This window comes from Phaenicophaeus curvirostris, chromosome 14, assembly GCF_032191515.1.
Source record: "Phaenicophaeus curvirostris isolate KB17595 chromosome 14, BPBGC_Pcur_1.0, whole genome shotgun sequence".
NCBI classification, from domain to species: Eukaryota; Metazoa; Chordata; class Aves; order Cuculiformes; family Cuculidae; genus Phaenicophaeus; species Phaenicophaeus curvirostris.
In genome coordinates this window covers 10,007,347-10,021,342 of record NC_091405.1, presented here as the reverse complement: position 1 = coordinate 10,021,342, position 13,996 = coordinate 10,007,347, and the positions used below count along the sequence as shown (strand labels likewise).

The 13,996-nt window shown below is 36.9% G+C and overlaps 1 protein-coding gene across 1 annotated transcript in view; it reads left to right on the top strand.

Moving 5' to 3' along the window:
* CDH13 (cadherin 13) overlaps nucleotides 1-13,706 on the top strand; it is a 447,506-nt gene extending 433,800 nt beyond the window's left edge. Inside the window, exon 14 of the mRNA XM_069868789.1 lies at nucleotides 8,062-13,706. Coding sequence (XP_069724890.1) covers nucleotides 8,062-8,069 — 8 coding nt within the window. The 3' untranslated portion in view covers nucleotides 8,070-13,706. The remainder of the gene's footprint in view (nucleotides 1-8,061) is intronic.
* The last annotated feature ends 290 nt before the right edge of the window (nucleotides 13,707-13,996 follow it).

The following is a 13,996-nucleotide window of genomic DNA, read 5'->3' as shown; positions in this document are numbered from 1 at the left end:
GGACTACATATTCAGGCCTTACTTTATGCATACATGTGATTTGTATATACCATTGGTTAATACTCATGTAAGCTGTCATGCTTCCAAGTTCTTGAAAAATTTTGAAATAGGTTGATATTAATGTTGATGAGGTGCTTAGGGACATGAATTAGTGGTGGCTTGACAATGCTATGTTAAGGATTGGACTCAATGATCTTAAAGGTCTTTTCCAACCTAAACCTATATGATTCTATAGCCAAACTTGGCAACTTTCTAATTTGACTTTTCCTTTTCTGTGGCTTCTAAGAATAGTTTCCTCTTACTTTTATTTTTGCATGATAAGAGGGTTTTTTTCAGAGGATTCTCATAGTGTTTCAAGCTGGGATCACTGTATACCTACAGAACTGAATGTGTCTGTACCACTTATGCTCGTATTCTACTTATTAAAAACTGATAGTAAACTAAGCTGTACTGCTGTGTAAGATGAGATTTGGCTGCTTAAGCAGTTATACATTGCTCTAAAAGGTTGGCTAGCTGTTACATTTGATGCATTCCATTTTCAGCATGAGTATGAAAAATGAGGAGACTTGGTCAATGCTTTATTTCAAAACTGTACCTATGTGTTTCACTTGCTGAATATTTTCAACTGTTTGGCTAATTCTATCAGATTAGAGCATGACAAAATACACTTCCAGATTGCAGACAGTCACCTCTGCAATTGTTTTCTTTAGTAAGAATTGGAAAAGAACGGAAGCATTTATTTCTTATTGGTCAAATGAAGGTGACTTTGATTTGGCTAAGTACCTAGCTAAAGTTCACATAAAAGAAAATAATCTAGAATATCTTTGCTGCTTTACCCTAGAAAACACCACCTCTCCCTCCAGTTAGTGAATAGGAATGCTATTAGAAGAGGCTTTATTAGATAAACATAGCACCACAGTGGACCAGGCAGTACATGTTCCTGTATTTCTAGGCAAACATAGTTAGTCGTCTGGTTTATCTGAGGAATTATTCTCTCAGATGGTGTTTCTTCCGTGCACATACATTTCACAATTCAAAAGAACACACCATTGCATACTGGGTATATGGAAGAATTAAAGCAGAAACAAGGATTCAAGAGTGAGCAAGGCCCTTGCCAGAAGTCAGAGGAGTAAATCGGTACTGTTTCAGAAAGATATACCAGCATAGTCTCATAATAAACATGTTAACAGAGTGAGATTCACTCTTGGAAATATCTGCTGAGGTCAAACAGATACCCTTTGAATATTACTTCAGCCTCAGCAACCTTTTGCCCTGTACAAGCTGATTAGTTTGCATTGGCATGTTTCTCCACTGTCTTGCCAATTCTGGCCAATTGCATAGCACGTGCTGGCATATTAGCTCCTGAATTTAAATATTGATGTTGATACATGAGAGCCTGCTGGAGCTTTGAGTAGAATTATGAGACACTCATTTTACAAACACAGTAGTAATGCACACTGTGTTTTTCCTGTCATTAAGAACTTTGAAATTATTTCTTCGTGTAAATGGGAAACAAATTATACGTGATGTTATAAGCTGCAAATTTTGAAGATAGATAAACTCATTTACTCCTCTTCCTTATGAACACTTCCACAGGGTATTACTGTCCAGTGAGATCACTAATTTTCTCTAGTCACAAGCATGCCTACTGATATTCCTGATACTAAATCCACATTTCTTAATTCGTATTAATGATGCATGGTATCTGTCTCAGGACAGCTGTTTCAGTCTTTCAAATACAGTGAGATTGGGGGTGAAAATATCCCCTTCTTTGACAAGTGGGTAGTCAAAAACCACTAGATTTTGACACTTGCAGCAAAGCCTGTACCGTGCTTTGGACCACTGAAGAGGTCACAGAAGACCGTAGCTATTAAGTGATTATAACACTGTGTGATGCTTTTTGTATTGAAAACTACCCATAGCAAATCAATCAGTGATGTACAAAAAAACCGTTTGTTTTTTTTTTTTTTCCTAAGTTCTACATGAAGTCTCTAAACTAATAATTTTGTATCTAATTAATGTCCTTTTAGAGATGGTAAATCCAGGAAAGAAGTACCTGGATGTTGATTAACTCCCTAATCAGAAACATGGTTCTGATCTCCTCTACCATTTTCACTTTATCTCTTAATGTTACTGAGGTTTTGATAGAGCCCATGATGTAATATAGGCTTCTAATTATGCAAAGATTAATGTAATATTTCTGATGAGAGGGTAATTGAAAGAAATCTGAAAGAAATGGAGCATGCATGAGTTGAACTCCAAACTCCAGCTGTGTTAAGTCTCTCCTCTATGTTAAATGGGAATTAGAGGATGAATGCATCTTGGGTAAAGTTCATTCCTGTACAGAGGGTCAGCATGAAACCTAAAGGCATTTAATTTTTATGAGGTTTTAACTGCAATGTAGGAAGCATAGTGTGTGTAATGAGGGGTGAGTTTGGTCTTGGAAGTAACACATCTTTCAAAGGCTTTGAATTAATCAATTTAGACCTGTTTCTTCAAAATAAGCAAGGAATCAAGTCACTAATACGTAAATATTTTTGGAGAAAGCTAAAGCTGCAACAGGGAAAGCTAGAGTGCCTGTGAATTTTCAGAGCATTTTCTGAGATCATAAGAAATTGTTTTGCAAACAAGATTGTTTACTGGTTGATTAGAAAGGTTCTGCTGGAATATGAGCTCTTGGCAACCTGAACTACCATGAACAGGCTCATATGCTGCCTGTTGTCTCTTTTATAGAGTGAGGCATTATGAAATCTTTGTCTTGAAGGGTTATGTGCATTTTTTTCTCCATTTTCTTTTATCATGTGAATCAACATAATGAATGGGCTTAAATTAGCCCACTGTGAAACAGATAGGTAGCTATAGTCATTGAAGAAGTCAATATTATATATAGTTAGTCTGTATTAGGTGGCTTTCTCCTTTTCTAAACCAATTCATTTTCTAAAACCTCATGATTAGAGGACAATTAAGATCTCAGTCCTCTGGAGTTTTCCACCAACAGCAACAGGTCTTTTGACCTTCCAAATACAGTCAGTGTCAATAGACTTTAGCAGGGCTAGATAGTGGATTTTTTTCCATTTAAGTTTCTACATTATGAAACTCCCTGCCCTAGAATGCATACTATATTAGACTTATATCCCATTATTCCACTCCATACTGTTGGTACATTAGCTCCAGATAAACAGGTATGTTTGCCAGTTTCTTGACCAGCAAAAGCAAACAACAGCTTCCAGTGCCAAAGTACTAATGCCAACAGACACCATCTGTTTATGATAATGAGCTGTGCTTTCTTATCTGAGACCCATTAACCATAATAGAAATAATTCAGACAGCAAGTACATAAAACCAACCCTGCCTATCTCACTGTTTTCTCGCTATTTGACTGCTGTCTTAGAAGGAATGGGGCTGAACATTTCTCTCAGGTGTTGAAGAAGTAGAGCAGAGGACACCTGTGAGATAAGAATGAAGATCACATTAGAACCACTTCAGTGAGAGTGATTTCTGGAGAAAAAGAATAGTTATACATAGCTATGCTAACTTTATACTGCTTGTGTATTTCCTGGACACCTTAAGGGAAAGGTGCAGGGTGACCATGTAATAGCAACAATCCGCACACCACATTGTGGCTTCCATGTCTGCAGCCATTTGCAGCAAATTACTTCTTCTAGGTAGACAGAAGTCACATTTAAAACAATACATGGTGTATAACAATTCTTGAGTGCTGAGACCAGCTATAGAGATAGTGCTGCTCTTAACAGCTGAAACAAAGAAAATAAAATAATTACTCAGCATAATGATTATTAGAGTACAGATCTAAACCTTCCAGGCACAGGTTTGCCAGGACATTAATTTCCTAAAAAAAGATTGTTAGCATGGAGCAGCAAATATGCACCCTGCACGCATTATTTGCACATTTTATGTTCACAGTATTCCTTAAATAATAATATATTTTATATGCTGTTGCCAGCTGCAAACTTTAAATAATACATGATATAGAATACATCAGATGAGCCCAAAAGGGGAAAAAAATTAAGTCAATCCCCAACCTCTTTGAAGTCAGTGGATAAACACTAAAAGTCAGTAGTGTCTGACTTAGCTGTTTAAAGAAGAGACTCAAATAAGAAAAAGATGGTAATAATTTAACAATTTGGCAATGTGTGTATTTCTGGAACCTTCATTTGATCCTTCTTTATGGGGAGAATAAAGGGAGAAAAAAGCAAACAAGAAAACTACAGTTCCTATGCAGAAAACAATAATGAACATTGGAAATCCAGCTGGGAGAGCAGAGAAATTTTCAATATGGACCAGATGCTTATCAGATCCCCAAAGAATTTATAATAGAGCAGTTTTGTTGATTTCAGTAGCTCTGCTTACATTCATGGTTGAGTTTTCTGCACAATACTTTGGTTATTCTTGATTTTTTCAGGTTTTATATTCAAGGAGTTACCGGCCAGAACATTTGTCCAATAACACCTTATATGACTGTATTAGAATATTTTTAGAAAGTACATTTGTAAACGATAACTTTGCTATTAACCACAGAAACTTAGACAAACTTTTCTATTGGACATAAGCAATTTTATATCAACCTATATGCAATAGAAAGACCAAAGACAGATTCAGTCATGAGTATTCTCACTAGCAGTACCAAAAGATTATTAGCTACTGAAATTTTACAGTCCATATTTTTGAATGTGGTAACTGATTTGAAAAGCCAAAAGCTACTGTTTTAGGAATCCACTTCTACAAAAGTGTCAGGTCATCAATAACGAGTGGAGGGGCACATACTGTGCTTACAAACAATGTCTGGTATAGGATAATTCTTTTGGTTCAACTTCAGTGAAGGCTGGTGAAAGGGGTTAAGGTGAATTCATAATAGCTTTGGCAGCCTTTACCAATACCAAGATTTTTGTAGATCTGTCAGAAAAAGAAGATGCTAAGGAGACGGTATTTTATGAATGCTTGTAGGGGGCTCCTCTTATTACATGGGAAAGCCTAGGGGGAAGCCCAAATAGGTTTGTTTAAAAACATGTAAATGAAAGCTACCATTGTGTGCTATGAATGAGAGGAAAAACAAGTCATGTAGGGATAATCCCAGGAAAACGTGTGCAGCAGGGAAGAGGCCATGAAAGAGTCACAGTGGCAGAGGATTTGTCAAAGTGGTAGACTAGGAAAAGACTCTGTACAACAAAAGACTGGCAGGATATGAGCACAGTAGCTTGAATTTGTCAAGGGCTGTGAAAAGATGTTGCAAAACTGCTAACTGAGGAGAGCCTGTGTAGGAGATTTAGCTGTTTGAAAGGCTAGAAAAAGCCCTTAGGGATGATGTGTGAAAAAGAACCCTCTAGATTAAGACGTAACCTAAATATACAGACCTAGAAAGGAGATTCCATGACAAAAACCTCCTCCAGTTTGTTTCTGCTTTTAGGCTTGAATAAGAGGCAGGATGATAGTGATGTCCTGAGCAATCACAGAAAGAACTAGAAAGGAGTGCTTTAGGGAAAAGATTTAAGATCTCAGTTTTAGCTGTGCAAAGCTGTCAGCTAAACACGGAAAAGTTATCAGAGCCTAGAGGTCAATATTTTAGTCTAAATGGAAAAGCAGGTAAAGAGAGTAAGGTCTCTGAACTGTCAGCACTGAAGTGATTGCTGAGCATGTATGAATGGTGTCATAGAGAAGGGGAAGAAATTAAAGTGGGAGGAAAAAGCTTTCCCCAGAAACCTGGGATGGAAGGAATGAGAAAGAAGGACATGCTGGCAAAGCGATTGGAGAAATCTTAGTAAAATGGCATGAAGAGTCACTAAAGCCAAGGGAAGCATCAGTTTTCCAGGTATGTTATTAAATAAGTTGAAGGCAGCTGATAAGTCAGAATTTTCTAGTAGTGAAGAAATTTTTCTAAAAAAATCAGTCTGTGCAGGGACCGTAGACCTTTGAGATGAATGGGAGAAGGAATGTAGGGTGATGCTTGAAAAGGCAGGTGGGATAAGAGGGGGAATCAAAAACATGTTGTGAAAGAGAGAAGCTAATTTTCAATAGATAAACTTGCATAGAAAAAAAGCATATTCATAATTAAAGCTGAACTAACTACTCAGAAAATGCAGAATGTATGATAAACTAGTAACATTCATTATATATGTCGATATGATGTAAAATATACAAGCTTTTCTTCAAGTCTGCACCTAAATCAACATATATTGCCCTTTATTTACAAGCAGTTGGTGAAGCAGTCACTAGCTGCTTGAGTTTGTGTGAAATTTGTAAATACTGTGCTGACAGATTCCTCTGGTGAAGCTTCAGTCTATGGTTTGTACAGAAATGCAGTGCTACAGCTTCTGTTCATTCATCGCATACGAGTGCCTGTCCTTAGCAGGAAGACCTCCAGGGATCTCCTAAAGATGCAAAGTGTCTAGAGTTATTTCCTTTGAGTCAGAGCCTTTTAATGACACCAGGCTTTGTGGCAGGGAGGCTGTATCTAGATGATCTTTAAGGTCGCTTCCTTGAACTTGATTTCCCCCAAAAGAAAAGCAGATCATTAAAAAATAGTGAAAAGCACAAGCCAGCATCTAATAATGGCCATTATGTTATTGTTTATGATGCATATGTCTGTGGTTGTGGCAAAACAATGGATATTGCATCATATCCAAAATATAGCACTGAATAAGCTAGTATGAAGAAAATTAACTCCATCCCAGCCAAAACTAGTACAACCAGTAAACCAACATTGTAAGGTCAGAAGTTGCACTTGTTTGAGAGGAGCCAGATTAAACTTAGCTCTGTGTTTTGCTAATGCGAGGTCCAATGCAAACAAACAAACAAACGATACTAACCCTATGCCTTAGGAACCAAGTGTGGGAGGGGAAAGACAAAGAGGTGATTATAGAACATGTTCTAACCCATCACTGTGAGACAAGGTTGAACTCGATTTCTTCACTCAGTCCAAGTGTAAACGTGTTCAAATATAGATGTTTTCTTACCTTTGATCAGAAAATGTCAGTGTGCACCAGTCCATAACTCTTTGTCTGTGAAGCATCTTTTAATAACAACATCACCATGCTTAAGCACCCATCCTATTTGCAAGACCTGGCTCCTTCGTCCCAAAGATCCAGTTGATGCTCAAAGGAACCAGTTTTCTGTTGGTAGAAGATGGGAAAGCAAAACAACAGAAATCCCCACCACCTTTCAGAAAATGATCTCTGGAATTGCGTTGAACTTGTGTAGTATCATATGCAGCTGTGTGTCAGCTGAGCAGGAAACAATTTGGAATATGATTGTAGTTGATTTTCTTGATTTCTTATATCAAGAGTTGCAGGCACAGTCTCATTTGTGTGTGTGTTTGGATTCAAATTATTCTTCCTATTTTCTGTTTTTACCACAAAGCTGAGTATTTGCAATTTACTGGTGTTCAAGCAAAGCTGAAGTGACCCATTAAGTACAATTAATGATGCATTTGCTCCTAATCTCTGTTTTTCTAAATTTCTCTTCTACTTTTGTATTATCACAGAGCCCACCTGAAACAGGTGAAATCATTCCAAATTGTGCCAACTTCACTTTATTTAAAAAAAAAAAAAAAATCAGTCCACATAAGATTTATATTTCTGTAGCAACATTAATATGATATGCAAGCTCTTTTATTCTCTGGTATATTCACAAACTATAAGGCTCTATAAACATGTATTTTTTAAAAGATATTGTTTGTTTGCTCTTTGCTTGTCAGCATGTGTGCATGGAGTGACTCACTGGCATTTTACTTGCACTAACATAAATGATTGAGGTGTCAGATGGGGAGAATCAGGTCCTGGCTCAAGATTTATGCTCAGACCTCTGCACTGCATCTTCCTGAATTGCACTACAAAGGTCTCTGAATGCCCCAGGTGACATTTGGGGGTTTCCTCTTGGAGATTTCTGTCTTCACAAGTAATTGCTTCTGAACCTGGGTAATTTATATTTAATTACTGACAAACGTGTATGCACTCCATCAGTAATTTGATTGGGGAAAAAAACCCAAGACTTTAAAAAAAACTGTGATCTGCATAGTAATAATCACACACATTTCCCATCATTTAGGTCTGTAAGAACTCCTGACATTTGAAGCTGTCCTACTGAGTTGCCATGGCAACGAGAAAAAAGAAAACGTCAGATCTGAAGATTGCAGTTTACAGTTACTGTTCTTCACTCCTAGGCCTCAGTTGCTCCAGATTCAGTTTAATTTGCAATCTCATTTAATCCGTCCGACTATACATTGGTGTTTGACAGCCTCTACCCCAGCTTCCGTTTATTAATGGATTCCTTTTGTGAGACGCAAGGTTTATGCGAATTTTCTCAGAATGTTAAAAGACCATGACATGTAAACTGGACCTTGGGGGAGCAGAAAACAGATTGACTCCATTTTTTTCTATCTGTTGACTTGTTGCTATTCAACTGTTCAGAAAATATTTTGTCTGTGGGTTAGTATTTGTATATGTATGAGTGTATGTATATATATATAGATTTATATAGAGAGAAGAGTTATACGACAGGTTTAGCTTTTATAAAATATTCATCTGGAATGTGTGAGGAACAAAGAATAATACAGCCACAGATGAATTGTAGCTATTCTACCATGGCTAAACCTACTCTATTTGCTGTTTATCGTGTGGCCAGAAGGAGAGAGCCTATTGCAATCATATCGCTACAACAGCCACTTTGTTGACATCAAATAAAGCAGACCCAGGGCTCTGCAGTTTCACTTCTTGTACCTCAGGTTCAGCAAACAAGAAACACAAGTCCCCCTGGCTTGTTTCTGACCCGTCCAAATGGAATTTACAAGCCGTGAGGAGCACGGCGCTTCGCTCCCCAATGCAGTAGGAGCAGCACTGGGAGGTTTTGCAAAGCTCTGATTTGTGAGCAAGTGGGAAGCAGCCCAGCCGTGACCAGCACCGTGTGGGCCATGATTTACAACAATGGGAGTGCTGGGCTTGATTGTAAAGGGGCTAAAGTCAGCTTTCTTTTTGTTTCTGCTGATAATTATTTGCTGGAACAGTTTACAAAAATTAAGTCTTTCATCGGCTCTGCAGACACAGTTAAGTTGGTCGATGTCTGCGTACGGGAAGCTGATTGGAACAGCAAAAGCAAAGTATTTCTCGGAAACACTGGTCTCTCTCTCAGCCTCTGTGCAGGTGCCATTACATAAATAAGTGCAAGGAGGAAAACAGATGCCCTGTTATATAAATATATTCACACACACATATATATAGTGTTGAATATATATATACATACATACACATGTACACACAGTTTCCAGTTAAGAGTAACAAGAGCGTTTCTTTGTGTGTGTAAAATCACCACACTTGTTTGCAGACTTGGAAAAAAAAGGGTGTTCATTATATATGAATAAGAGTCCTTTTTTATTATGTGAGCATGTAAGGTTAAAAAAGCCCTTCTAACTGTATCAAGATGATCATCTTGTTAATAAATTGTAAATGATCCATCAAAGCTCACACCAAATTTTTATAAAATTAACACAAAAAAGTATACTAGTGACAGACTGTGGCTTTTATTAGAGCTTGCCAGTAACTAGGGTAAATGTCTTAGAATATTTTAATAAACTTGCTTATTTAAAGTTTAAACAAGCTTCCTTATGCAATAGAACTTTGCAGCTGCATTCTTTAGTTAGCATTTTTACAGTACTTATGAGTCATACTGTATGTTGTCTTTACTACAGTGAGATTATGAGCGTATCTTCCACACCACATATATTTTTCAATAGTAAAGCTTTTTGGAAGCATTAAAAAGTCCAAACATACATTTAGTTTTTCATATTGCTACACTAGATATTAAATGTGTGTTGGTGGTTAAAAATTGCTGTACAATAGCTTTTCTCTGACTTCCTGTATTGTACCAAATATGAAACAGGTTTTTGTTCTTTGGGGTTTTTTTTTAATCAAAAGGAGTAATAACAACAGCGACAGAGGAAAAATTAGTTTGTGTTGTGAACTTTCCTAAGGTTGTAGATTTCTTGATAAGATACAAGCTGCCTTCTGACAGAAACCTATTTTTCTCTTCCAGCTTAACTCCTGCAGTCCTGACTAAGTAAAATCTCCCACTAACCTTTTTTCTCTTGCAGCACATTCTAGGTGTTTCAATTACCAAAGTGGTACTTTGAGGTTAGCAGGAGATTCTGTCAAGCAAGGGCTTCAGGAGTGGGCTGTGTGGCAGCTGCAGGCATTTCAGCAGAAAGTGCCTGATCTCAAACATTAACATGGGAATGCTTCTGATTCTCTTCTTCTCTGCCCATGCCTTGTAATAATCATACAATGCTGCTTTATCTTCAACAATCACGTCTTAAAAAAATACAGTTTGCAGGCAAATTTTTCAAGAGTTAAAAATTGACAAATGCATAACACCACTGGATTTTCAACATGGCTGTTTAATGAATGCATCCAAATGCACTTAAACATTAACTGCACCCTCTGATTCAATCCACAAGCACTCTATCTTGAATAAAAGAAACAATAATGTTCTCCCTCACAAATACTCTTTCTCTTTCTATCCAGCAAAATCCACCTCTGGAAAGACACTCATTGGCATTCATATCATTACAATCAAGTACCAGATAGATAAAGTTACACTTTTCCTGTTTAAATGAGGGCTCGCATAACATTTGGTGGATCATTCCAAGGGCACCCAAAAGGAGAAATAAAAGGAAAATCCTTTCTGCCTGGAACTAAGCTAACAATAGGAAGAACCTTTCTACCACTTTGTTGCAGAGTTCAAGAGATCTTTTTCCTTGTATACTACTGCAACCTTTTGACATGTCAATATCACAGCTGAATCTCTGAATCAAGGTGCATCAAAGCCTTCATTAACCACTATCACTTTATTTCTGCACTTAGATTAAAGCTTCTCAGTCTTTATGTGCGTCTGTAAGCTTCAGACAATCACTGGACTACCTAAGCATGCAAAGAGAAGATGAAGCTGCCATGTTAACGTTTCTCTCTCTCTATACCCGAGAACGAACTCCATTTAACAAGAGATTGTGGCACTTTCTGTAGCCTTATGCACATGAGGAACCGTATTAGAATCTTTTTCCTACCTGAATAAATTGTCGGTGCTGGCTCAAAAACGATGCCCATGTCCTGAAACAAAGGAGCAACAATAATTTATTAGGTTTTTTACAATGTCACGAAAAAGTAGAGAAGTTATAAAATTGGATGTAATTTTTTAATAGATAATTATGTTTAACTTTTTTTCAGCCAGGCTTGCTGTTTTTATAACATGGCACTTATTTCTACCTAGCCATTTGGGTCACTGTAACATTTATTTCAGTCCATGTTTATAAACGTGCAATGCTGTCTAGAGTTGGAAAGGCGGTGAACAGGTTGATTTTCATTTTGCCACATGCACGAAACTTCTTGTGCAAAAATCATTTCACTTGAAAAGAGTGTCTGCTGTTAAAACACCAATTGGGTACAACAATCACTGAGAGGAGTTTATTAGCAAGACAAAGGTCTCATTTGTGATGTACTTGCTAACTGAACTCTCATCCGTACACCTCACATATGTGCTTTTGCCTATGTGCATTTCGTTCAGTAGCTGTAGGTCTGAAGATTAAAACAAAGGGAAATGAGCTGAATTTCCTACTGGGAACTGAGGAAATTTAGGTAAGAGAAGAACACTGGCTAATACACATTCCAAGCCCTTGTTCTCATCACATTTACACTTGTATAAATCAAAGAGCAACTCCATTAATAAATAGCTTGAGATTCAGTTAATCCTATTTAGATGAAATTTTTCATCTAAACCTCCAAATATATTGCTTTTACTGGTCTGCTGTGAACAGTAAAGCAGCAGTATCTGTCACAGGATCATTCATTGTTTATATTATTGAAAGTCTATCTTTTGTGACATATAGAGAAATGTACAGCTTAGGTACCTCCCACAGAAGACTCACTTTCTTTACCAACCATTATAACATGTCTTTAAGGCACCCAGTATAATTTGGTTCAACCTTTATTTGAAATGGCTGTGGCCTCTAGTCAAATAATTTGTCCTGGTCCCTAGCTTGGTCAGTTAAGTTAGGGATTGCTATAATACAAACCTCATTTATTAAATTATGCACTTACAATCAGTTTGGAGGGCCCTAGCTTAAAAGTTTTATCACTGCCAAAAGACAGACATATGTTGTATTACTAACTTCTACATGATCAGTCTTTCCTTTGCAAAGACCTCCCTGTCTGAAATACTGAGAAAGCTGCCAATTTTCTTCTTAATTGCTACTAATATACTCAGCTGCTTGAAACAGCAGAATTTTGTACACAAATAATTTTACATCACTGTTTGTCAAAAGGCTAATTTTCCTTCTGAGTGGGTTTAGTAATGCCTTATTTATTTTTAAAAAAGAAAAATGAGGTAAATTATATTAAAGTCACATCACCTTGAGAACACAAATCTAAGGCAAAACTCTAATCCTGTCTTCCCTTTGTTACTGTAGTAACTCCGTTGTCTAAGAGATATACTGTTCAATGCTAACAAAAAGATAACTAAAATAGCAATTATTTTCTTTCAATGAACTCTGTGATCTATAATCTTTAGAATTAGCATGCAAAGTACATTAGTAATTATCATTATAACTGCTCCATTTAAAGCAGATATAGCTGACTATTTTACTATGTAAAACACATAACCCATTGACTAAACTGTTCTCTTGCCTCACATCAAGATACGCAGGTTGATTTGTATTTGTCCAAATGAAATGGATACACTCTCAAGTTACTACTTGCACAATTGCTCTGTGTGTGTATATATGTAGATATATAGAGATATACACATACATATATTAAAAAAAATATATAAAATATATGCAGATAGAGGGAGACTAATACAACATGGGGACTTGGATTAAGTAGTTTAATTCAATGAATTATAGATGAATACATGAGTTAAGGGACAGCACGGGTTATGTGTGTTATACCAGCATGATTTAAAAGAAAAAAGGCAAAACCACACATACTAAAACACAGGCTTATCCCAACTCTCATATTGTATTTACGCTACCTTTAACTGTCCCCTTTTAACACAATTATATCACCTGAAGACAAGCAGACTTGTTTACTGACTCATTTTAAGGTATCTGTGTATCAGCAGGTCACCAAAAAGTAAGGGTTCACAGCAAGAATTCTGCATTACTCTGCTTTCAGTGGGACAGCTATTTGGGAAAGTTTTATCCACCTTTTCAATATTACACTCCTCTTCTGCATCAGCAAATGGCTGTATTTGATGACTTGGGGTTAAAATTATCATAGTTTAAAGACAGACTCTTTGTATGTATGTGCATACACAGACTGCCAGACGCTCTAGAATAAGAGCGTGTCTGGTGGGCTGTGACAGTGAATTCAGTACAAACAAGTTGTGTTATTACTGCCATTTCAGATGGAACCCTCCTGTAAAAAAACACGTGCCCTATAATAAACCCTGTCTCTAAGTTACCACCAATTTTTTTTATTATTATTTTCTTTCATTTATTAAAGTTCAGGTAAGGAGGAAAAGATTTCATTTTATTTTAAATATAATTAATTCAGCTACTTTTCCAGGTATTTTTTTTCTTTGGGCCCTAGTTGCTGAATCGCTTGCTGTTTCTGAGGTGTAAATAAACATTTTGATTTATGACGTGGTTGCAAAGAAACTTGTAATTTATTTGTGAAATGCTCAAATAAAGGATGTATGGGCTTTTACCTTTTGTCTGGGTGTAGACCTTCCTGACACAATACAGCAGGAATAGAAGACTACAAAACAACCTTGAGACTGCCACAGGGATGAAATAGCCTGCACTAAGCACCGGAAACTCCCATGTTCCTCTAAGTAAAGGAGATAAATTGCAGCCATCATCACCACCATGCCATGGCTGTAGGATGAGAGAGGTAAATAAATTTTGGCCTCAAGAAAGAAGTTGCAGGTTATTCAAAGTGCATTCAGGTACAGCAATGATTCACCTTCCAAAGCCTCACTTTCATACAACCATAGA